Here is a 26,233-nt window from a genome sequence, read left to right as displayed (position 1 = left end):
CATGCCAAACCCAACACAGAGATTAAAGAGATGAGAGAGAAAGAGAGAGAGAGAGAGAGAGCTCCAAACAAAGAGAGGAAATGTTGTTGTGCAGCCTTCAGGTGCTCCTTAGATGCACCTTTGCAGAGTTGGTATCAAAGTGCACATGACGGATACTAAAAGCATCATCTTTAGTGGCTTTTTTGTCTAGAAATCTAGCAGGAAACAACACATTTCATTTGTACTGCAGCAGAAGAAGAGGAGGAGAAAATGTACATTTGGCCTGGCAGCCAAAAATTAATTTGTGTGCAATATCTAGAACTTCAAGACTGAAAATAGAAAAGTATAAAGGTACTAATTAGTTCCATATAACATATTACATGTAACTTTTTCTAGAACTGAAATATCACATCTCGGCACTTTGGGTTATCAGAGACTTCTCACTTAAGATCATGATACAATATTTCCAGCAGCACTGATTATAACTTCTCTTTCCATTTGAACTCCTGAGCTCTCAGCCACAAACACCTGCTTCAAAGTAATCCTTAGAAAAAATAATCACCAACCTTTGCTTTCAATTCTGCTAATTTGAATATTAGCAGATGGACACAAATACATGTGGACTTCTGTGTGTTCTGGGATCACTTTGGTGACTTTGCCCACATGCATTTATAATATAAAGCGATAATTTAAAAACTTATTCATGCCAGAGGGTAATTTTCACTCAAAGTGGCGAATGGTTTTGGAGGCTGACAGAAAATCAATCTGGTAAACAGTCTAAAAACCTGAATACTGTACCCCAGTTCTGAAGTAAAGTCAATTTGCCTGGTGTTTAGGAGTCAAGTTGGAGGATCGACTGCTGTCCTGTTGCTGACCTGGTCCTGGGACGAGGGACTTCTTCTTGCAGAGCTGTCTATCTTCATCATCTCCTTCAGCACCAAGGTCCCCTTCTGCAGGAACAGCCAACAACTGCAATCCAGTCATCAGCATTAGCCACTGTAGATACTGACACAATTGCTGGACTTAATGAAATAGTTTTGATGTCACATAGATCTGTCTTGAGGATTTCAAAGAAGTGAAAACTGCTCTGCATCTATCTGCATCTATTCCATGGTATGCATTAACCCACTAACCAAGATGGTGGATGACAAAATTTCTAACTTGTGGGAATGATAGGTGCCAGAGAAAAATCTAGAGGGTTATGTTTTTTACGTGCATACAAGAAACCAGAGTATTGTGGAACCAGGGTAAAATGTGTTTCAAATCAACAAACAGGGAAAACTACACAGATGTTGATTTGTTTCTATTATGGATCAGGGAACTCCTCTTTTTCAGTTTTAACAACCTCTTTGTGCTCCCGCTGCTGACTTGAACAACCTATACCTCCAAAACTTCACCATGGTGAAGGACTGTGGAGACAACGGCTCACTGGATTCACCGGTGGCTGGCTACCCTGATAAATCTTCAGAATGGAAATCAGCTCCTCAAACACCAGCAGAGCCTAAGACAAAGAACAAAGCGAGAGTAAAAAAGGAAAACAAAACAGGTAGAAAGAAAACAGAGAAAACAATAAGAGTCATTCTATGAATCCCTTACCATCAAATACATAGACACACAAAACGAAACATGCAAACATGCAAGATAGGAGAAGAGGAGAGTAAAGGGGATGGGCATTGTTTCTGTGTGTGTACCGGGTTGGCCTCTTCATTTCTCTTGAACAGCCTAACATCACTGCCTGAAGCCTGTAAGATACACACATCAACATGATTCCAACATAGAGATCAAATTTAGGAACTGAACTGTGTAACACTCTCCCACTGCCGCCTGTAATATTTCTGTAATATGTCCTATATTTACTTAATTGCGTCTTGGCAGAAAGAAATTTGAATTTGTCTGTAGTGTACACACTGGAAATTGTGACAATGCGTTTTATTTATTTATTTATTTATTTATGACATCTGTGAACGCTACAGCTGTTGCCATGGCAATGTGAGCCACCCGGAAATACCCTGATTTGTCAAAGGCTTACGAAGGTCCATGCCGGTTCTTCACATTCAAATTCAATGGGACGGAGCTCCTCTGTGGAGCGAGCAGGTGTGCCGTGTAATTTCCTGTTTCCTCCACCAGAGGTCGCTGTCTCTCTCCACTGAGCTGTGTAAAGCCATAGACCTATGCTATATGTTTTACTTTTAGTTTTATTTTTATAGATCAATATTAGCGAAATATGTCAACATTTACCTCTTAATGGCTGAAATTACAGTGCCTCTTAAAAACTACAGAATAGACATCAAATATTTTATAAGATAGAAATATGAACCGTTTCGCACCGGTTTTGCCCACGTCGTAGCCTGTCGGTGTGTTAGTTAAATGTTAAATATTATCTGAAACATAATTGTACATTCATGACAACAAAGCTATCCGGTCTTGTGTGAAAACTTGGTGCCTCGTCTCATTGGAGGATGATGAATAATTACAATTGATCGACTCAACCACCGCCCCTAAAAAAAAAAAAAAAAAAAAAAAGTCTTGGCCGTTTTTATTAGAATGAAAGAAGGCGACGGAACCGCTTCAGGGCTATGATGTAATAGACACAAATTATACAGCATTTGTCTGATTGGTTTGTGAAATGTACACTAAAATAAAAATATAATTGGTTAAGACTGGGGTAAATAACGCAGTGCTCTGTGTGTGCGTGCGTGCGTGCGTGCGTGCGTGTGTGGTGGGGGGTGACCGGCAGAGAGGATGCTGAGGCCTGCCAGTCGTCCGCCTGCACATACATCATTTATCCGGGGCGGACACAGGACAGGACAGCAGAGGCTGGCCGGGCTATGGCGGCGCAGCTCGCACATTTCGACGATCAGTGGCCGGATGTGAGCGACCTGACCATGGTGTCTGACCGGGGGATACCGCAGAAAAGCCGGGCGAGCCAGCCGGCCGAGCGTGCAGCGGAGGGCCGAGAGGACGGAGTGACTGAGCCGCACAACAAGAGATTCCCTGCGGGGGAAACGGGAGCCCTCCGCTCCATGGAGGACCTGGTGAACGATTTCGACCAGAAGTTGACCGAGTGCTTCCGACATTACAGCGGGGAGACAGACCCCGCGGCTGCGGTGAGCATTATTGCCGAGGACTCGCTGCTGGAGAAAGACGAGTGAGTGTTTTATTCAGTGTTATTACAAAAGAGAGCTTGTCAGTCGTCATTACAATGTGGATGGATCAGCTTTCAGCGGCGATGGCAACATGCTTATGTTGCAGACTGCAGCATGCCGATGCTACTGACCAGAGCTTATTATGGCGTTCAGACTTTCTGTGGTGCTTTTATTATGACAATACCCTAAAATGTGCCAGGCAGCTTAGAGTGTTTACATGCTGCTCTTTTCCCCGCTGGATCTGATTATGCTCAGGAAGGGCTCATTGTGGCTCAAGGATTGGTTCAGCTCGGGACACACTGTTATTAAAGATAGAAAGACAATTTCTGCTTTTTGTCTCTCGAGGGATTCCGTAACTGTCACCAGCACCTGAAAGCAGAGCCATATAGAAGGTCTGGCTGACAGTAAAGATATAGGTAACTGATACTGATCCCCAACACACACACACACACACACACACACACACACACACACACACACACACACACACACACACTTCCTTCCTTCTCTCTCTCTCTCTCTCTCTCTCTCTCTCTCTCTCTCTCTCTCTCTCTCTCTCACACACACACACACACACACACACACACACTTCCTTCTCTCTCTCTTTCACACACACATACACACAAGATCCAAATGATGATTAAATTACACAACACTAAAATTAGGCAATGCTACCATCCAAATGTTGTTTATTTGTCTGTATGTTCTTCAAAAATGTTTGCCCGTAAGGAAAGAAGGTCACTGCAAGCGTGTGCACTAACTCAGCTCATTCAGCTGACACATATTATGAATCTTTTTTGTCAGGGGCTTGGGCTTGCACTGTGGTCAGTAGATCACAATGTGGACAAAGCCAGTGGTTGGGAGGCTGTGTTTGTGCAGGAGGTGGTCATCGGGGTTTTAGTGATATCCTCAAATCTCCTCTAAAATGGTTTAGTGCAGTGACATTATCATTTCATAAACACCAGTGTTGGAGATTACAGGGGTGTGTCATGCTTTTTTGACCTCCTGATCAAAATTGTGTGGTCTGATTGTGATATTTTTATGGATGCTTTTTGTTTGGTTTGTTTTTTGTGGATAAACGTGATTTCTGCTGTATCATCCCATAAGCAGTCACCACCTGTGCTTTACTCATATACATAATGTAAGATAGTCATTTGAGAAGCTTTTTATTTGCATTCTGCGCTGAAATGTCACTTTCACTGGCAGAAATACACACCACACTCACTGAAACTGTGACTTTTGCTCAGAGTCAGGTGGATTAGAGGTTGAAAATGCTGTGATTGTCGTGTCCTCTCATCTCCCCACAGAATCTGGAACTCTTTGACCAACAACTACGGCAAGGTGATGCCGGTGGACTGGAAGCAGTCCCGGACGTGCTCCCTTCACATCCCCATGTTCAACCTGGAAGAGAAGCCAGTGTGTTACGCTCCACCCTGCCTCCTCCCCCTCCCCCTCTGCCCTACTCCATTTATTTTTTTTCTTCATCTAGCTAACCCCCCTCCCCCACATGTGCCATTTATTCCCCAAATCTCAGATATTCATTGTGCCAGGGATTTAGTGTTTTGATTAAATTCCCTCCCCCTCCTCTGCTCTGACCTGGCTAGAGAATGGGCAACGTCACGGCGGAGCTGTCAGACGATGAGGAGCTGAGGGAGCAGCTGGACATGCACTCCATCATCGTTTCCTGCCTGAACGACGAGCCTCTTTTCACAGCCGAGCAGGTAAGCTGGAAGAACATCATGCTGCGCCTTTCGTGTGGCTGTAAATACAGAGGAGCAGACGACACGGCATAAATCTATCTGTGTTTGGCTCAGACAGATTTAACGTCTGGGCTGATGTTCCCCGGACTGGGTTTGAGTGTTTGTTATCGGATGTGTGTTTGTGTTTGTGTTTGTGTGTGTGTGTGTGTGTGTGTGTGTGTGTGTGTGTGTGTGTGTGTGCAGGTTATTGAGGAGATCGAGGAGATGATGCAGGACTCTCCCGACATGGAGGCAGAGCAGAACCCGTCTCAGTCGGACCTGTCCATGCTCTCCCTGGACGTCCAGCGCTCCAGCAGCAGCCCCAGCTTTGAGGACAGTGAGTGTCCACTGATCAGGACTGTGCACAACAACGCTGCGTTCACTTCAACTTGCAGCGTGGAATTTCCAACTTCTAAATTTCCGACCGGCTGCGATGTTGCGTTCATGATGTCAGCTTGGGAAAAATTGATGCTAACAAGAGGGATTTTCATCCAGGGTGGAAACCAAAAGTGTGCAGAGCAGTTTTTGCTTAAATACCAACTAAACAATCTATTGATTCAGCTTTTAACACCAACAACAAAGGGTGCTTTAAAGGTTTTCATTTTTATTTTGTGCTGACTTTTTGTTACTAATTTCAGTTTAGTTCATTTTCAAAGCAAGTTTGCAAGTTTCGCTTAGTTTTTATTTTTTGAAAATGTGTAGTTGTAGTTTAGTTTTTATTAGTTCCAGTGTTCCAGTGTTTTACTCTTGTTTGTAGTTTGTAATATGAGGTATCTCTCAGGGGTGAAAAAGTCAGAAAAGTTTAGTAAAAACAAAACACCATACAGTTTTTTAAAAAAAAAAATGTATTTACTTAGGATAGATGAACAACCAAAACAAACAAACAAACAAAAAAAGCCAAAAACTAAAGAAATTTCATCTATAATTTTTGTTAATATTAGTTAATATTAGGGAAAAAAATCACAATACAGTTTCAGTTAGTTATTGTTTTTTCTATTAAAGCCTTGTTTTAATTTTACTTCACTTAACAAAAATGTTTTTTCACACCTAGTTTTTGTCATTTGACTCCCAGATTTCCATCATGTTTGTTTTCAGAGTCAAAGAGAGTTAAAGTGAATGCAGCATGAAAAGGACATGAAAGGAAAGAGAGAGAGAGATCCATCAGTGGGTTTGATGTGCTCGGGGTGTCAGATGTGTGTTTGCCTGTGCATAATGTGTGTGTGTGTGTGTGTGTGTGTGTGTGTTTCCTGCGCAGGGGTGAGGGCCATGAGCATCGCAGAGCTGAACGAGCGTCTGGAGGAGACGGAGACGGCGATCAGGAGGTTCTCCGAGGAGCTGATTCAGCATCTGGCTCTGCGGGACGAGCTGGACTTTGAGAAAGAGGTGAAGAACAGCTTCATCTCGGTGCTCATTGACGTGCAGAACCGGCAGAAGGAGCACCGTGAGCTGCTGAAGAAGAAGAAAAAACTTAAGAACGGAGCCGGGAGCTCCCAGGGCCGGGTGGAGAAGACACTCGCATCAGTCAGTACTTGATCTTTTTGATTTGCTTTTGTTTTTGTACTTGCAAAAGTAAATAATCATTAATCAGCCTAGTTAAACCCCTTCATCTTCATTTCTCATCTGTCTTTCATTTGTTTATTGTGATAAACTACTGACTGATTATGATGGTATTTTTTGTGTTTTGTTTTTGTTTTTTAATTTATTATCTCTGCTTTTGCGTTACGCTTCTTTCAAAAATGCATATCAGTATCAGCGATGAGTTGGAAAGTAACATATTGGTATTGTCTGCAAAACCCCTTCCATCTCTTATTTATCTGGTCACTCAGCTGCAATCAGCAGCGACTCCCTTTTTGAATCCTTTAATCTAAGAACAACTATACTTCTAACAAAACCAACCTGTGATATTTTCCTGCATGTTTCCCCACCTTTGACCTTGGCTCACCTCTTTCGTCCTGTTCTTCTGCTTTCCTTCCTTCCTCTTCAGCGTTTCAGCATGGAGGGACTCTCCACTGTCATACAAAATGGCTTCCGGCAAACTTTTGGGAGCGGGTGCACTGAAAAACAGGTTACTCTCTATCTCCCTCTGTGCCACTGAACACTGTATCAGCGGTTCTCAGCTGGTGGGTCGTGGTCCAAAAGTGGGCCACAGGTCAGTTCTGAGCAGACCTTCAGTGTGCAGGTGCACTTAGTGAAAAAAGGAAAAAAAATTAGAGGCAAATATCAACAGCACTTTTACCTTGGATTACTGTTTCCCAGCATAAGAAAAAAACCCATTAACAAAATTAAAGGAAAAAAAATCTCTTTTTACTGGTACACAAATAAGAAATGGAAGCAGCCTTTTATTATATATACATGTTTAGGTGGGAATCTGAAAAATTGCATCTTCATCAGCCAAAGCAACAATTCAGCAAACTTTTAGAAAGAAATAAAAAATAATTTGTTTTTGCTGTCAGATATTTAACAGTGCATGAAAGCATTGTGGATTTCAGTTTGTAAAAACCAAACTGGACGGCTCTTAAGTTAGACTGCAGGTGGAAATGTGACCTCATGACTGAAGACGAGCGAGGAGCCTGAGGCTAACTCAGCTGAGAACCGCTGCTCTACATCGATCTGTTTCCTGGACTGAACCGTCACTTTTCTTGTAATGAGTCACAGCTTGTCAGGATCCTTTTTCCAACATAATTACTTTTCTTTTCACAATCGCTCCCTAACTGGATCTCCCAATAAGATTAAAAACAAGTCCAACTGCATTTGTTGTTGTTCTAAAACTGTTAGAGGTGCATGGCATTTCCATTATACCTCAAATATTATCTCAATTTCTGTCTCTCTGATTTCCTCATATTTTCACCCGATGGCCCACAGTATCTGACCACCGTCATCCCTTATGAGAAAAAAGGACATCCTCCCTCGATCGAAGACCTCCAGATCCTGACCAAGAGTGAGTCTCATCATGTGATCATGTGAACTTGTTGACAGTTCAGATCAAACAGGCTGATCCGCCCTCTCCTCTGTGTGTCTCCTGTTCCCTTCAGTCCTTCAAGCCATGAGGGACGACAGTGACAAGGTGCCCGGCCTCCTGACAGACTACATTCTCAAAGGTGAACCGCTCACTGTCTTGCACATTTTTAAATCGACAGGTTAAAGTAGCAGTTCACCCAAAATGCAAAAAAAAAAAAAAAAAAAAAAAATTCCCCCGGTGCAGTCTTTCCTGATCTTTTCCAGATATTTTTTGTGTGGTTTGGGGAGGTTTTCAGTTTGCTGCCATCTTTTCTGTCTCCCTTCAACCAAATACAATAGAGGTGGATAGCTGTTCTTTTGTGGAGTTCAAACTATCAAAACTTTTTAATGTGAAAAAATCAACAGCAAATCCACACATAGATAGATACTTAGATAGATAGATGGATATTTGGGTGAGCTGTTCCTTTAATCTGTCTAGACTGTAATACATGCTTCACATAAACCACTGGATCAATGGCAGATCAATATTTTTCTAGTTTCCCAGTGACTGATGACCTGAACTCAAAGCTTCCTGTTAACAGTCGCCAACATTTTACTGTACTTTGTGTGTCTCTTTTCTTTCACATACATTCTTTTCATTCTTTTTATGTTTTCTTTCTCTACTTTCCATGATCTGCCCTACCTAAATCTATCGCTGCATTGCTCTCGCTAGCGCTGGTGTGAGAGCAGTGGAAGGAGAGGTTTGTGACATGCAAATCCCCAGGCTGTGACGTTCACTGTGTGGAGAGCGCCCCCTCTTGACCATTGAACCTTAGTGCAAATCTCATCCCGCCTTGTCCTCTTCACTTCCTCACTTCTCCCACTATGACACAGTGGCTGCTTACGGCATGAGAGATCCTCCTTTCTTGTCTCGACCAACCCTCACTGCTGATGACTCACTGCCACACCCACATCAGAGTCCGGGTGCACTCACCTCTTTCACTCTGCACTCACTAGACTTAGGATCACTCTGAAAAGATCGACTGAGAGATACTTAGTCTGTTGTTGTTGTTTTTTTTTTTTATAATTATGATGATGAATGTAGCAAGTAATGTTAGTCTGCCTTGTGATGTTCTCATGCCTGACTTCCTACAGTTTTTCCCAAATGGCCTCTACACTTCCCTTTAATGCTGTTTAACAAGCACTCGTCTTTCCTTGCCAAATATTTCTCCTTCAAATCACCCAGTCTGCTTGTGAAGTTGCTTTATAAGGTTTTTTACTTTAAATTTTTGTACATTTGGTTGTGTAGAACTGATGGATATAATTTGAACAAACCTATCTGTCTGTCTACCGTTAGTTATTAATCTATCTATTGGCTATGTGTTTTTCTGTACAATTTTTTCCTGACATGCCAAAGCCTCAGCTCTGGCCAGTCACAGTCATCTGGTCATTATTTTAGCTCATATTCTCATATGTCTGGTTTCACTGCAGTGCTTTGCCCAACATAGACCAGAAGGACGGTGCCTAAACACTTTGAAGAGGCTTCACCTAGTGACTGCTGTTTACCATGGCAATGACAAAGATGAAGAGGACTCGCTGTATTTTTATTTATTTTTTTGCGACATAAGCACACTTAATTTATTCCTGCATGTTTTCACCTCAACTTTTTCCCTTTGTTGTATTCTATTCTTCTCTTGGTTGTATTTATTTTGTGTTGAGCATGCCGATTTTACAAACCTAGTGTGTTCCTGCTTATTTACACTTTTAATATTCTTTCAGTGTTTTTACTTTTCTTGCACTGTATCCTAAAAATGATAAATCATGTAAGAAATATATACAGATACTGCAGATAAACTAATACGGGGCTGCAGTATTTGGAAACTGTAAGTTTTGCTGGATAGACTTAAGAGCAAAGCTATGCCTTTATTTGGCAAACTCTAACTGAAGCATTTAATGTACAATCAGAGTCCTCTTCATTAGGTCCACCTGTACAATCCAATGCAATGACATTGTGGAGAATGTGGAAATTTAACTGTGTTTATTATTGAGGTTGTAGTTTGCAGAAGTCTTGTGCTAGACTACATTATATTAAGAGGTGTTTGTAATTTTTTGTCCTCCCTATTTTTATACATGAGGGGGGACAGAATATTAGAAACAGCTCTCAGTAAAATGCAGTCCAGTACAACAGCAGCACTAACTATGAGCTCAATGCCAAACACAGAATTGAATGAACTCATCTATTACTGTGACAAAAAGAAAACCTGAGCATTATAGGCAGCAGAAAAGTAAACTTTATCGCCCAACAGTTGTATTAAATTGAACATGTGTACCTAATGACGCGGCCACTGAGTGTATTTACCTAAAGCATGTCAGGCTCCTGGACTGATGCAACAAAACACCAGTCAAGGAGGTTCAAAGACACTGTGAACACTGCATTTAGCCAGGAGACGTGAGAGCTCAGCAGCTGCAATAATAGGCAATAATAAAAATATTAGTTTTTGAAGCATCAAGTTTGTCTAAAACCTAAGAGTGCTGTATAACTCAACACAGCTCCCTGTGCCGATGCAGACAAAATGTACTGTATGCTTTCCTGCTTTGTGGTCATCTTAGCAGTAACCATATACACACATTATTATTACCACATGCAAGAAAAAGTGTTTATAGTCAAGGAAACATAATCCAGACTGTAACAGTTTAGCTCTCACACAACTAACTTACTAACAAACTATGCATTTGAGTGGCTACTGAAACGAAATATAACTCATGCACTGTCTTCTGAGACACTAACGAACTCTGAATCAGAGACTCGAGTGGAGACCTGCCTGTTGTGCACAGGGCAGCGCACATACTGAGTGGGCATTGTTTTATGTATTTCTATCTAGAAGAAGATGTCAAGCTGCCTTTGCCTTTGCCTGAACTTTTGTACATTGTAAATGACTTATTTTCAATGAATGTTGTATTACTGGTCTACTTATCTGCTGCATTATTTATTTGTTTTGTAAATATTTTGTTTCAAATATATTGATAAAATGACTTGATTTAAAAGAAAACGGTTCATTGTTGTGATTGAGCTGTTTGTGTTCATAGTAATAAGGCAGAATGTGTACAGTTGTTTGATCTAGAGTTAAATATTTGCAAGTAATATGCGGTAGTCCAGTTCATTGTTATTTTAGTGTCTGTCTTAGCTGCCTGTTCAATGTGTTTACAGCCAAAATGTGGTGATTAGGTGAAAGCATCTGCTTGGTATTGTGTTATAAAAATTACATATGTTCACAGTGAGTCAAATGTGGGATCAGCAGCAGTCAAGTCTGTGTGCTGGCACAAGTCACTGAAACCTCTGATCGAGACGAAACAAAAACAAAACTCTGCATTCCCACAAAATTGGTGATTCATTATGTAAGGCTCTGCCACGTGTCAGCTGTACCTCCTCCAGCTTACTGAGGAGAACCAGATGGAGAAATCCCAAAACATCCAACTTGTGGGCTGTTACAGCCATCAGCAGCACCATATCAGGCAGCTCGGACATCCAGCCAGGAGAGACTGACTCCACAGGTCAGTCACCAGACAACAATGAATTTTGATCCATTGGAGGTAAAGTAATATAAGTTGATAATTATTTGCAACACGCTTTGCAAGAGTTTACCGCCCCCTCCTCTAATAACAGTATAAAATAAGTTGATCTGAGTGGAAGAATCTGAGAGGGGGGCAGGCTTCCACAGAAAATATTTCCTCCTGTAAGACAAAAACAAATACAAAGTGCCGCCCCTGAGGTTCACCAGTGACCTGCACACACATGGAACCAAAGTCATGCCTGTCCTGACAATGTCAAACGCCATGCACAACCCTGTTCACCATCCATTTCAAAAGAAACACAAACAGCTGTTAAACATCTGTCAAACATTTGTTCTCTCTGAGATAAGACTTCCTCATTCAACTGTGTGCCGCTGCTCCAGGCGTGTAAAACACAGCAGTGTGATTCCGGCCAGCCCTCAGAGCTACACAGCGCTTTGCTGGGGCACTGTCGCGACACCAAACCAAAGTTTTACTGTGGCAGTAAAGTAGTTGTCAGAGCATTATGGATACCAGAGCTGTCTGCTTGGTGTTTTGCCTTCTCTTGCTGGCACACTGCACACTCCAGCAGAACCCGTCCAAGAAGAAAAATAGCAAGAAAGGTAGGATGCATGTTTACTTGATAGTAGTAAAAGGAATCAGTGTTACTGCTTGTTAAATCTCAGTGCCTTTTCCAGAATAGCACTACTGAGGAGACATTAAAGTTGATAAATAATGCTGAGTGGATGTTATGAACAAATGGTTGCTCATTTTCTTCCCTCTTTAACTTCAACAGATGCTGCAAACAATGCTGCAATTGAGGAGCTAAAGAAACAGATTAATGACATTGTAGCAGAGCTGAATTTGCTGAAAGAACAGCAAGCCTTGCAAACAGGTACTGTACCTGCAGAGAAATGGCAGCACAGCGGTCCTCTGTAATGTGTTGTAATGTGTTTACACTAAAATGCATCACAACAGAAGAAGCTGCTTTGTATTTGCAGTTCCACCACTGACCACTATTCCTCCAGTTTAGTTGTGGTAACACTTTATCTTGAAGTTGTGTTCATAAGACTGTCATAATTGTGACATGGCTGTTGCCTGCTGTCTTTAACACTGATGAATATTTGTAACTGTTGCCATTAAGTTTCATGTGGTCAGTTATGTTATGTTGACATTGTCTTGATTTATGTCAACGTGTCATGAGAGTAGAAACATAGTCATTTCTTCCACACGCAGTAGGTCGTATTGTGTGGGATGTGAAAGGTGATGATGGCTGTTATTCATTAGTCGGGGTGAGCGTCATGGAAGCAGTGGAACATGAGTGATGCAGAGCGTAGAATCTGTCCCACACTGACTCCTCATCATCCCCCCTTTCAGTTTGCCTGAGAGGCACCAAGATCCTTGGCAAGTGTTTTCTGGCTGATCCCGTGAAGAAAACCTACCACACAGCCAATGATGATTGCATCGCCAAGGGGGGCAGTCTGAGCACCCCTGTGACCGGGGACGAGAATGACCAGCTCTACGACTATGTGCGCCAGAGCATCGGCCCCGAGGAGCACATCTGGTTGGGGATCAACGACCTAGTGACCGACGGCCATTGGGTGGACCAGTCGGGGTCCAGCGTGCGTTTCAAGAACTGGGAGACGGAGATCACCCTGCAGCCGGATGGAGGCCGAGGCCAGAACTGTGCCATCCTCTCCACCACAGCCAATGGGAAGTGGTTTGATGAGAACTGCCGTGCTGAGAAGGCCTCTGTCTGCGAGTTCAATATTGTCTAGGCGCAGCCACTGCTTTGCTCTCATTTAACAGTGAATGCAGCTTGCAGAGAAACTGAAACATGTAGAGCATTTGAAAGCTATAAGGTACATAACTTGCAAGATCTTCAGGAATTATTGTATGTGCTGCCCTTTCTTAGCCATTAGCTCACTGTTATATGATGATTATCCAAAACAGAATGAATTTACACAGCGATTTGGTATGTGCTGTTAGGGAATGGCCTGTTAAAACTGTATAAGCTAAAACCATCATTGGATGATATATAATATATACATTGATGTATACTGTGGTTCAGTAGGTTTGTGTCCTCAAACACACTCAAACACTACATAGCCTTCTGCTCTGTACCAGCCTGTTCAATGTCGAGGAAAACACTACTGAATAGCATGCGTTTTGTACATGGATATTTTTAATTTTTAACAATATCCCAACATCTGCTGATCAGTTCAATAAAAATGTTTATTTTTACTGGGTATCAATCATCTTACGTTTCTTTTTTAGTGCTATTTTCCTCATGTCTCTTTGTTTCTATTTCTGAAGGTGTAAAATTATGCCGCTCTTATTATGTAGTATTAGCAGAGCTATGACTCCTCCTTAGCCTTTTCACTAAGTGTTCTTGATTATGCGAGACATTTTTCTTGGGAGTGAAAGGGCAGCTATCATTATAGGACTATTTTGTTCCTCAGAGGGAAAATTTTTGGCAGTTAAAAACGTACCCATTAGCTTAGTACAAAAAAAAAAAAAAAAAAAAAAAAAAAGGCTTGGCTGCAAGTTATTCCAACTAAATGTATTTAGTTTAATGGAGATATTTATCTGGAAGAAGAAAAAAAGATACTAGTGGCCTTTTGCTTTCATGTTTTTTTTTTTTTTTTAGGTCTGCTGTTTTCCTAGATGGTTACTTGGGCCAACAGCAGCCAAAGTGTTTCTACAAATAAGACCTAAAAACACAGGATGAAGTGTTTCATATATTTTTTATCTGCTCTGGCCTGTATAATAGCTGCAGTGTGAATGCATGCCGTCAGCTCAGGGATACTCAGTTGTGAGCTAATTCATATCAGAGATGTGTTTTCAGAGCTTTATATTTTAAGGAGTGTTAAAGTAAACTCACAGGCCAAGAGTAAGACCTGGACCAAGCTGCAAGACTAAGACCATGACTATTTTGTTGATGTTGTTTTCTTACTTTGTTGATTTGTCTTTTATGCCCTTTTCATGCTGGTGGGGTCAGCTGAATTACTGTTGTCAAGGGTGGAAACGGTTTAGCATAAGTCCAAAAAGTGACTTCATTGAGAAAAACAGTGACATTCAAGCCAAACGTGGTTTGCATCATATATCCTCCACCCACTAACCCACTCCCACACAGAGATGTGATGTCAGTGAGTATCTAACAGGAAAGGAGACAGAAATATTATTAATCATAGGATATTTTTCAGAAAGCCTTCACAAATGCAATAGGGGAAGACTGTCATAATTATAGTCCTGTGGGGCCAAGATTTGTAAGGTGTAGACATCCCCTCGCCTAAAAACGTGTGATTTCTGATTTCCTTAGAATTTACTGTTGAGCCTTTTGAAGGTGCTCACCTGTTGCACACCTGTGTGGCCATGAAGGGGTCTCCTACCTCTGTGGTCCTTCTCAGGATTTCTCAGGAGGTTTTTTTGCTCGCTATGATGACTAAGTTGAGGGGTGTCGTCTTGCTTGTTGAAAACTTGTGGGCATGTAGAGCCCTTTGAGACTTTAAACAGTGATATTGAGCTTTAAATACACTTGAACCTGAATAAAACATCAGTGCTGGAAGGTTAAACTTAACCTGTGCCGACTTGTGCTTTTCTGCAACATCCAACCCTGGTTTCTACTTTAGTCCTCACTTGTGTTTATTAGCCCAAGGGACAGACAAACCCTGTCTAAATGAACGCCTCCATTATCTTCACTGATCTCTGCACGGGTGTGTTTGTGGACAGAAAATACCTTCGGCTCAGTGTTTGTAACAGTTTGTTAAGCCTTTATGTAAAAATCAGTGTTTAACTGCATAGCTCTTAATTAAGAGCTTTCAATTTAAAAATGTTTTTGTGCCGACATCAAAGAAAAGGTGAATTTATTTCATCAGTTTGTATTTACAGCAAGACAGCAGCTTTCTACAAGCAGTGGCAAACATCTCAATCTAAAGTTTTATTTTCTAAATTGTATGAGGCAAGAACATCTAAGAGCATGGCTTCACAAAAAATTAATACATTTCAAGTCTGACTGACAGGAGCTCAGAGTACAGATATAATTACAAACAGATTAACTGAGAATACACCATTTATTCTGTGTGTGTGTTTGTGTGTGTGTGTTTTTCTCATATTTGCCTTAGAAATTTGACTTGTACTTTTCCTCTGGGGGAGCCTGTGGATTTTATGGTATCTTCCTAGTCAGTCTAATGTGGAAAAAAACTGCTCTGTGTAGAAACGTTTTGATACACTGTAACTGCTTGGCCGCTTTGCATTTTGTGCATACATGCCAGGTACAAAATACGACCCGATGGTGAGCCGATCTGTTCAGATGAGCAAAACAGCAGATGTGGATTTCCATGAAATCCAGGAAACCTGCAAACTGTGAAAAATGACAAATGACAAACTGTGAAATACAAAGTTGCACAAACACTTAGTTTACTTGAATGTAACACGGCAAAGAAAAAACAAAGTGGCATTTCTTTGTGAGATGTAACTATTTACACACTGACTGCACATAGACAGTAAGACAACTTCAGCTTCCTCTACTCTGTGGCTGTTGTTCAGGCACATTTTACTGTTTAATGATCAAAATGAAAATATTTGTATTTCTTAGACAATGACATATAAAAAACATCTGTTATATACACATGATGTTACTTTTATACAGACATACATGGTGTAACTAACAAAAAAAACTAACACCACACAATGTAGCTCACAAAAAAGACATTCATCACTTAAAATCAACTTAAAATCAAAAGAATATGAGCACTATTAAGGCATATCTGGCACTGAGAGAGTGGAATAGTACTGCCATCAGAACAAAGGTATCTTCATCTATGATGAAATGAGGTAACTAGCCGGGCAGGTTTGAACAAGTTTAACTTGTATGACTGGCTCTTGTGAAAAACTACAGCTGAAAATGAAAATAAAGCCTTTTTTGCACAGCTGAACTGCAAGATATCACATAGTCACATAGATGCCAGGGAATAGATATTACAGAGTGCATGTTGTCCAAGCAAAAAGGAGCAGGCCGAATCTTCTCTTCAGTTCCCTCCCTCTGGATCCAGCCTCGGACCCAGCTCTCTGCTCCCAGTAACATCTGGAAAATGACCCTCCTCACTTTGTCGCTCAGTGTGGTAAAGCTCATTGTGGTAAAGCTCATTGTCCACCATGTGTTGGCCTTGGCTTGGAGGCCTGTTTGGAAGTGGGGGAGCATGGTGGGATGGGGGCCTGAATGATCGGTAATCATTACCTTCCACCTTATTGGGGACGGTGGTCATGGAGACTGCTGGCTTGGGTGCGTCTGTGGGCCCTGTGAATTCCTGGTATGTGTCATGTTCTCCATAGATGCCCATCTCCTCCCCCTTTCTCAACAGGTGTGTGTACACCAGAGTGTCTTCAATGGTGGCATAGACATGCGAGTCGTCGTCGAGGGATTTGGGGATGCCGTTGGGTTCTGGCCATGAGCTGGTGCCATTAGGATTGTAGATGGACACCTGATGATGCAACTTTTTCTTCTTCTTCCTGATTGACAGGAAAGATAAAGGCAATGAGAAGGAATTAAATTCATATCAATCACAATGATCAGTTATACAGTTAAGAAAGGGTGTGCGCAAAAGAATGCCAAGTAATCTTCCAATATCAGGCTAAAATGGAGAATCTGTATCTGAGATATTTACCCAAGACTATTATCTAATACCAAAAGCCCTGAGTAACATGTCTAATTTTTCCATGTTTGGTACACAGAAGCCTGTATTCAAATCGATGAGTGCTACTAATTGTCAAATCAGTGCTTGTTGCACTCCTGGCCAGTTTAGGAGCAGCTTCCCTTTCTCTGTGATCTTTCCCAAGAACCTTTTCTTGCCCACTATGAAGGTTTAGGTGAGGGGTTTGCCATTTTGTTTTCTATCAGCTGTGGGCCTGCAAAGCCCTTTGAGACTGCAACTGTGATTAAGGGCTCGAAATAAACATGAATTCAAACTTAAACTTGAAAAAGAGGCGATCTATACCATTTATTTTGGCCAGTGACCCGAGAGTAATGGTCCACACCTATTCTGTTCAGTGAAAGCAACGGATGGGATCGGTACTTGGTTTTAGTCAATATTAAAAAAAATTGTATACAGCACTGGTGTCACAATCAAATCAATACCAGGTACACAAATGGCAGGATTTCTCTCTTGTCTTTCTTCCTGGTCATTCCCACTCGTTAATTAATCATTAATAGCTATTTCAGTGAACTTTTTTTTTTTTTTTGGAATGAGATAAAAAGGCATCCTTACAGACACAGAAAGAATTTACAGTGATGATACAGTACCAATCTGCTGCTCTCACCTGATCACCACACAAACCACTGCCAGAACGATGCTAAAAATGGCCAGTAGAGCAGCCACCACACTCAGGATGACAGTCAGCAGCAGATCTAGTTGACAGCAAACACACAGAGACAATCACACAGAGGCAGAGACAATCTTTTCTGTCCTGTAATGGATAACTACACTGTAAAAAATTACCAGCATTTCACAATAATTAACAGTATTATTTTACAGTAACTTGTTGCGATTAAGTTCCCCTGTAATATCCCAATGAATACCTGTAAAAACTACAGTATCCTTGGATTTTACAGCATTTAACTGTTATTTTACAGTAAAATCCTGCAAATCAAAACACCCGTTATATCACAACAAGGTCTGTAATATCACAGCAACACAGTAAAAAAATGCAAGGATTTCACAGCATTCAACATTATTATTACAGTGAAAGTTTGTATCCAAATATTCCCTGGTAAGTCACATGACATAACCAAACTCAGCACTGAACCTGAAGAGGCCATTTCCCTCTTCTCTTCTGGGCTGAATGGAGAAGGTGAGCTGCATGCAGAACGTCTGTTTGCAGTACACCCATGCTATTTTAATTAGCACTATTAGCTAACTAGCTAACGTTAGCTAGCTGTAGCATTTGCCCGTGTGGTCTGATATAGGCTAACTAATGCTAGCTAGCTAATGTTAGCGTTTGCTATTTACCACAGCCGATCTTATTATTTAAATTTGAATACCTAAATACTGTACATTATGCTTTTACTGAACTGTTGAGTTTGCATATGATAAGATTATGAAGGATGATGACTCAACTTGATGCAATACATAAGTCTATTTAAAACTGAAACTATCTTTGCTTATTAACAGGTACTTCTTGGGCATCAATCCTGAAAGAGGCTCAAAGACCAGGAAGCGGACAACAATGAACCCTCATATGAGCACCTTTTGAGGAAACTAATGAACTTTAAGTGGGCATCATGTTTTTTTTGCTGCAGCAGTTGTCAGGCTCAGTTTTGAGTAGTTCTTTTTGTACTTTTTTTTTTAAGACAACTTTGCACTTCAAGATTTTTGTACGACGCTGTTGCGTGTGGATTATAGAATGTTTGAGACTGAGAGGAGCACCTGACCCCTTCACGACATCCCTTCATCGCTCTCTCCCTTCCTCTCTTACCTTGCCATGTAGGCCTCATTCCCATCCTCTTACTGTTATTGGGACACAGCTGGGTGGTTGAATGGCATGTTTCTGCACAGTTTCTCTGCATTTTAAGATGGCTTTGAAAAGTTTGACTAGGACTAGGAAGTTGAATTTCTTGAATTCTTGAATTTCTTGGCATTTATATTGAATAACCCTTTATTTGTAAATAAATATGCCATTGGGCTAACATTGACTTTACCTCAGAGTTGTGTGTTGGTGTGTTAATTGTACAATGATTGTAAATTCACAGTAAATGGAAACTTCATCTGCATTACTTTCACAGTAAATTACTGGCCAATTTTTGCATGATTTCCACAGTATACATAGTAAATTCACAGTATTACTGTCAACTTGTGCATTACTTTCACAGTACACACTGTAAAAGTACAGGGCCTTGTTGTAATGATGTACAGCAAAAGGTTGTAATTCCCCAGTAATGTACTGTAATATCACAGTAATTGCTTTGTCATTGAAGCTGTGAAGTTACAGGACACAGTTGTGCTTTTACAGCAATGCATTGTAATATCACAGATGTGAATTTACAGTAAATTGCTTTGAGTACACTTCACAGTATATTGCTGTAATCCTTACTGTGAAAGTCATGCAAAACTTATCCAATAATTTACTGTGAATTCACAGTGAAAAATTTTGCAGTGTAAGAAATCTGTGTAATTCCATCGCTTTGATATCAGATTTCTTTCCTTAAAAAAATGGAAAATGTTTTAAGCACAGAGTTAGACAAACATTAATGAACTTCCCAGTGTTTGCACAGAGGTTAAGAGGTGGAAGAAGCTAAAAGTAAATAAAAAAGAAAGAAAAAACAACCTTGGAGGCGGGTTTCCTCTTACTTTTGTTCTTATGCAAGGTGATCTGTGTGACAACACTGAAGCTGTCTTTTTCAGGCAGACAGTTGGACATGTTGAGATAGAAGCTCTTGTAGACGGTGATCTCACTGTCAGCCTCCTCATCCTCCCTGCGGCTGTACATCTCCTCCTGGGAGCCCAGGCTCTGTACCCAGATACTGGCGTGGCCTTTGCTGCACTTGGGCTGGCTGAGGTTGGCAAACATTAAGTGAGCACCCATCCCAGAGGGCACAGAGACAATCCAGGAGACGGTGGAATGTGGCTTCATTCCTCCGGGCCAGCCAGGAGTGGCTACATGGACAGGAATGCCTTTCTTTGGAGACACCGTGAATATGTACCTATCTGAATGTGCATCAGAAAGAGGGGAAACTAAATATCAAAATATCAAAAGGCACAATACATTCATTCATGACACATGACTCAAAATACATGACTTCCAACTCCTTGTTACCTGAAATCTCTTCTCTGAAAAAGGCACTTAGCACAGGCTTAGGGGACATTTGTGCTTTATTCCCTGTACTGTAGGCAGTGACTGTCATGTTGGTGTGGATCTGGACCTTCTTGATGGCTCCCTGAGAGCAAAAGTGTCCAAGACATGTGCCATCATCCTCAGCCAATTTGACAACGATGCTGTCATTACATGGCTGCCCAGGTAAGGACTGTCTGAGGGTACCATTGGGAGAGCGGAGCTCTACGGTGCCATGTGGAGGTGAGCGGAGGGTCCAGGTCACATTGCTGAGGGGGGCAGGAAGGCAGTCCGGCAGCACAGGCACAGTCAACAGGACAGGAGCCTTTGGACAGTCTTTGAGTTGGTAACATTCTGAAAAAATGTGAACAATTACAAGACATTACAGAAGGTCATGAAGGTCTTGAGAGGTGTAGCAAGTGAAAATTAATTTCTAATTTTAAAGAAGTACCAGAATGTAAATTGGAACAGCTGAAAAGGAATAAATCTGGCCATTTCATGCTCACATGGGCATATTTAGCAAGTGATATCTGTGATGCACAGATACCGTCAGGACTGTTTGCAAGGAGTCAAAATACAATCGGTTAGAGTTAGGGTTATTAGAAATTCAAAGAAATGGATGATAAATTGGACATGACTGGTGAATTACAAAATGAGGTCAGTGGCTTTGATGAGCTAAAGCCACTTAAACTTTTCACCATTAGAGGTCAATTTAAAACATATACAACTACTATAGTAGATAGAGATAAACCCCAAAAATTTCAAGTCCTTTTTCAAGGACTCCATTCCCAAAACATTTCAAGCATTTTCAAGACCAGTGGGAGGTAGGGCTATATGATTCAAACAGGAGTTACCTATGACTGTCCTGGCAGTAATGTGCAGGTCTTCAGGAAGGCAGTCCTGGAGCGACACCTGAGTAGTGCTGCCTGGTGGAACAGTAATCTTCTCCTGGGTGACAGATTTCATCTTCAGCTCACACTCAGAGCCCGGTCTCTTCTTCTCAATGTAAAGGGAAAAGCCCTTCTGCGAAGCCACACTACACACCACTAAGGAAAACATCATTACAACAGATGAGCATTTCCTCTCTGTCTGCTAATCTCTGACACCCACACACACAGAGACAGACACTCATCAACATGTACGCAACTGCAATGCAAGTGTGTATCTCAGGTGAAATCATTATTTCGTCACAGCCAGGTACAATGGCAATTTCAGTTTGAGCCACAGCAGGGTGTGATTCCCCTTGGTTTGAGGAAATATTTCTTGGTGATCTGCCCTTCCATTCATGACTCGGTGATGAGGCAATCTCAGAGCTCCCCAAAGTTAAGACATGAGAGCGTAAATAAAGGCCACAAGATGAGTGAGTTGGTGAGCCACTGTGTAAATCATGGTTCCTATGCTTATTTAGACATCAAATCAGACATCAATCTTGTCAAGTCATGAAATCATAATGAAACTATTCTCTTTATAACTGAACAATTGTACTACATCAACACAAATTTCCATTGTAAGGTTTCCCCCAAGATGTGAGGTATTGTAGGACGATGGCTCAGATAACAACTGTGAGGTCCTTCCACACCATGTCATCCGTACTCACCGAACTCAATATGGCCCATCTTTAGATCAGTCAAAAAAGAGGGAACATCCTATCATAACCATTGCATAACCTCATCTACTAGCATCTATTATCATAACTGTCACATCTTGTACTTGCATTCTTTAAATGTATTAAAAAAGAAATAAATCTTTTAAATTAGACAGCATTCGGAGAACAAAAATCTCCACAGTACTGCACAATTCTCCATCTTGCTGATACACCTACATATCATTCCTCTCACTAAAACTGTAACCCTGCAAACACACCCATTATTTGGATTCAGATCTCTATCTCTGTTAGGTCCTTTCTCATAGCAAAAAAACAAAACAAAACAAAACAAAAAAAACAAACAAACAAACAAACAAAAAAAAACTACAATAATCTAACAGCAGAAATCTCAGAATTGTATCAACATCAAAACCAAATCAATTGCTCTCTGACCCCAAAGCCTACCTGTCCATCAAATTTCCTACGTCTTTGACATAGCCTACTGGCAGACAGACAAACTAACTGGCAGGAGAGAATACAAAATCCCTTTATCTTAAACCTGTATCATAACGTCCATAAGGAACCAACCTGGAGAATTCATCTTAGCAGCAGAGACCTTGAAGTTTAGGTTGAGTCCAGGAGAATTTTTATGCCTCCTGTCCATCTCACAGTTCCTCAGGATCAGGGAGAAGTTCCCCTCAGTTTGGACTGGCTTGGTGTCCGTCATCGAGAGTGAGAAGTTCACATTTCTTTTGCTTTGGTACTCCAGTGCAGGCTTCTTTCGGCATTGGGGTAGCATGTGGTTCGAGAATTGAACATACGTTTTGTGTTTGGCTGGAACTTGAAAGTCCCACTCTATCATGTCGTCATCAGAAAAACTGTTGGGGTAGTTCGGAGAGAACAACTCTGAAGACGAGGTCCCCTCTGGTACAAGCACTTTAATTATGGCAAGGGCTGAGATGGAAAACACAGGACACAGGACCATCAGCACATTTTTTTTTTGTCTATAATAAGACATGCAATCATCTCTATGGTGTATTACACTTCATTGCCATATTGATATTGTATATCAACACTTGTAAGAAAGAAAAGTCTGACAGACACACAAGAGAACTCACATTTGATTTTCTCCCCAGTGGACACATCAAACTTGGCATTTTGCAGCTTCTGTTTGGCAGGAACATGCAGAGAAAACCTGCCCTGATTCAGTACCTGAGCACTAATGATTGTGCCCTTTTTGCAGTATTTCCCGATGGACACATTCCCCCTGGCCTCAAGAGTGAAGGTGTGTTTGTCTGGACAGCTCTCTGAAGGATTTATCTGTCTCAAACCCATCTTGGTGAAGTCTATCTGGAAGGCTTGTGCCGTGGGAGCCTTCAGGTTCCAGGTGAATGTGCGGTCGAATTGTAGCAAAGGAAGGGAGTCAGATTCGGTCAGGACGATATGTCCATTACAGGACTTTGTGGTACACTCTGAGGACAAAAATTATTTTGGTTACATGAGGCTCAGTAGTCATTTTCAAAAACTGAAAACCCTGCAAGTGATGTTCATTATCTTAAATTCAGATTTCTTAATACCTTACAGGTTGAGGAAACTCCAGCATTCTGCGATTAAAAACCCTTTGTGAACCCATTACCAAACTCTAAAAAATATGATGATCAAGCTGAAGACAAGGCTGTTCTTTCTTGCTCCTAAAAAGCTACCATAATTAAATCCACTGTTTGTCCTTTACACATAGTGTTTCACCACTCCAGCTAGATACCATTCGGTACTGCACGAGGAAGCTGTCTTGGTCCCCGCATCTTCTCTGTACATGCTCCCATTAGATACATAATGTCAACTTCTGTAGTTATGCTGATGACACACAATTACATATTTCTATTTAGCCAAATGACACCGATCTCTTATGCTCCATGTCTGTCTGTCACAAATGGATAAGGCCACTTCCTTCTTTCAGCTGCTGCCATTAAGGGTCGCCACAGTGAATCATGCATTTCCATCCAACAAATGGATGAGTAATAACTTTTTAAAGCTTAATGAGGATGGAAATATTTCTGGCTGACCCCAAAACCAAAAGGGATGCACTTTTTAAAAACATATGGAAATGTAGCTTCCCAGATTAAGTCAGAAGAAACAAGCCTAGGTGTGATTTTAAACTCTGATTTAAGTTTTAATTCTCACAAAGACAAGGTGACTAAGACAGCACTCATTCCCCTGAGAAATATTGCTAAGGTACAAACAAAATGCTGAAAAACTAGTTCATACTTTCATTTCAATTAACTCTTTTTATTGGTCCATTTTCAATTGAGACACTGCAAACTTATTCACAACTCTGCTGCCAGACTTTTAGCTATGTGCTGAAACTGTGGAGGACCATCCCCAAAGTCACTAGAGGGGATCGCTCAGTGGCTACCTTTAATAACACCTGAAAACAAATCTATTTAACATAGTATGCATCTAGCTGCGCTTTAATTTGATTTATTAATTCTGTCCATTTTATTTTTTAATACTTTTTTATTCTATTCCATCTTTATACATATGTTATTGTTGACTTTTTAACATTTTAATGATTAGAACTATTTAAATTTTTTCATGGCTGACTTATTTTAAAACACCTTTAATCTGTCTTCTAAGTCTTTGCTTGCTACTGTTCTGAATTGTTTTTTATTTTTACATTTTTTTTAAACTTAGGCTTCATTTTGTTATGTAAAGCACTTTGAGCTGTATTTGATGTATCAAAAGTGGCATATAAATAAAGGTCTTTATATTATTCTTATTCTTATTTTTATTATAACACTGACCAAACATTACCCATCTTTTGCATTCAAACACTAAGAATCTCTTACCTATATTTCGTACAATTTCCACACTGAATACATCATGTGGTTTGGCACAGTTAAACTCCACTGAGTAAGCACCATTGTCTCTTAGCAGGGCAAATGGTCCACATTGTCGCGAACGTCCCGCCCCAGAGCATACAGTGCACCCTGACCCCTTGTCCTGACTCCTGCTAATGTTGAAGGTGCTGCCTTTGCCAGGGGTGATGGTCAACGTCTGGGCGCCTGAGTAACACAGAGGGAACATGAAATTTTTATGAAGGAAAAAAGAAGATAAAATAAAGGTAAAAACCACAGCGGCATCATTTCCCACCAAAAGTTAACGGTGATAATATCATGACAAAAATGAATGAATGTCAGAAGACTGTCTGAAATGAATGTCAGGAAGTCTTTGCCTCACAATGCTTTAGAGATGCTTTGCTGCTGACAAAGTCGTGTATGACTGGTTCGAGAGTAGAGATGAGTGTGATAGTTTGGCTTCACTCCCTCCATGACTAACCAGACAAGCCGTGAATGTACTGAGCGCTGATCAAACACAGAGTTGCTCACACAGCAACTAATGTGCTCACAAAATTTGCATGAAATCCCCATTGTCTCAGAGATCCCCCCGAGTGTGTGCCCCGCTGTGTCTAAAATGGACATGGCTCTATAATCAGTGGTGCAGTGGAGGGGATACACAGGTGTATGGACTGTACCCACCTCCTCTTCTGGCAATTTACAGAATACCCACCTATCAGCCAAAAAGCCAGTAAAATATTTAGGAGAAAATAACCAATTCCTCCTTAGTGATTTGTCAATCTACTACCTCCACAACTATCACTACAACCTTTCATCTGACAAATAGCACACCATAGACATCACCCCTCGCTGTGAATATTATGACAATGGCATTTTGTGTTCATTAAATATATAAAAACTGTTCAGTCCAGTCATGTTACACTCAGAACTGAGCAGTTCTCAGCCAGACTGGGACTCTAAAATGTTTTGTAGTCTTTCACTTCCACTTCTGTCCAGCTCTTGATACTCAGATGTTTGTGAGGATGGGAATATGTGTCAAAAAGCTGAATTAATAATTAGTTCACTCAGTTGCACTCATTCAGGTTCCAACAATTCATCATCAGGAATGTTGTTATGCACCATTTGTCACTGATTATGTTACACGTCTCTCAATACAACACCTCTCGGCTGTCATCCACCATTGATTTTCTAGGGTAAACAACACCAGGCCTGATGGTATATGGCAAATGAAAAGCCTGGTGAGAATAAACAATAATATAAGAGATATTATTACTGCTTCTCATGACAACAGTGAAATTAGCTGGATTTACCATATCAGATATATGTAACTGTAAACCAGGCTTACTTTCTGATTAAACTGGAACTTACCTGATGCGTTCAAGACGGCGAAAGTAAATAGGAAAAACTGGAGAGCGACTGTGACTGCTGATAAGGACATGCTGTCCGAAAATTAAAACTATTCCTGAGGGAAATCGGTGGAGAGCAGCGCATATTTTACAGCTTGTTTTCCTCCATACCCGGGACCATCCACCTATTCAACCGGATCTTTTCTTTTTAAACATGGAGCAGATGGTTGTGAAGTAACAATCTCACACTTCCGGTTTCTTCCAGTGTGTC

At 41.0% G+C, this 26,233-nt stretch overlaps 3 protein-coding genes across 4 annotated transcripts; 2 read left to right on the top strand and 1 right to left on the bottom strand.

The window, feature by feature from the left end:
• Positions 1-2,734: 2,734 nt before the first annotated feature.
• On the top strand, positions 2,735-9,929 carry fez2a (fasciculation and elongation protein zeta 2a). 2 transcript variants are annotated; one of them, XM_030073409.1, is made up of 10 exons: positions 2,735-3,127; positions 4,433-4,541; positions 4,730-4,846; positions 5,069-5,201; positions 6,120-6,385; positions 6,849-6,929; positions 7,727-7,802; positions 7,897-7,962; positions 8,535-8,562; positions 9,293-9,929. In XM_030073409.1, the coding sequence occupies exons 1-9, from the start codon at positions 2,808-2,810 to the stop codon at positions 8,543-8,545; spliced, it is 1,179 nt and encodes a 392-aa protein (XP_029929269.1). In that variant the 5' UTR covers positions 2,735-2,807; the 3' UTR covers positions 8,546-8,562; positions 9,293-9,929. The 2 variants fall into 2 exon arrangements, with proteins under 2 accessions (XP_029929269.1, XP_029929270.1); XM_030073410.1 differs by lacking the exons at positions 6,849-6,929; positions 8,535-8,562 and having other exon boundaries at positions 9,293-9,926.
• Positions 9,930-11,793: 1,864 nt separating this feature from the next.
• Positions 11,794-13,488, top strand: clec3ba (C-type lectin domain family 3, member Ba). The gene is made up of 3 exons (XM_030073438.1): positions 11,794-11,973; positions 12,147-12,245; positions 12,728-13,488. The coding sequence occupies exons 1-3, from the start codon at positions 11,877-11,879 to the stop codon at positions 13,126-13,128; spliced, it is 597 nt and encodes a 198-aa protein (XP_029929298.1). The 5' UTR covers positions 11,794-11,876; the 3' UTR covers positions 13,129-13,488.
• Positions 13,489-15,327: 1,839 nt separating this feature from the next.
• Positions 15,328-26,205, bottom strand: cdcp1a (CUB domain containing protein 1a). Its single transcript, XM_030073354.1, has 9 exons — positions 25,985-26,205; positions 24,608-24,823; positions 22,880-23,233; positions 22,350-22,715; positions 21,031-21,222; positions 20,162-20,530; positions 19,696-20,052; positions 17,669-17,756; positions 15,328-16,861 (listed from the first exon to the last, which is right to left on the bottom strand). The coding sequence occupies exons 1-9, from the start codon at positions 26,052-26,054 to the stop codon at positions 16,381-16,383; spliced, it is 2,493 nt and encodes an 830-aa protein (XP_029929214.1). The 5' UTR covers positions 26,055-26,205; the 3' UTR covers positions 15,328-16,380.
• Positions 26,206-26,233: the final 28 nt, after the last annotated feature.

Source organism: Myripristis murdjan, chromosome 16 (assembly GCF_902150065.1).
Source record: "Myripristis murdjan chromosome 16, fMyrMur1.1, whole genome shotgun sequence".
NCBI classification, from domain to species: domain Eukaryota; kingdom Metazoa; phylum Chordata; class Actinopteri; order Holocentriformes; family Holocentridae; genus Myripristis; species Myripristis murdjan.
Note: the sequence above shows the minus strand (reverse complement) of the source record. Positions and strands in the feature narration are given on the sequence as shown.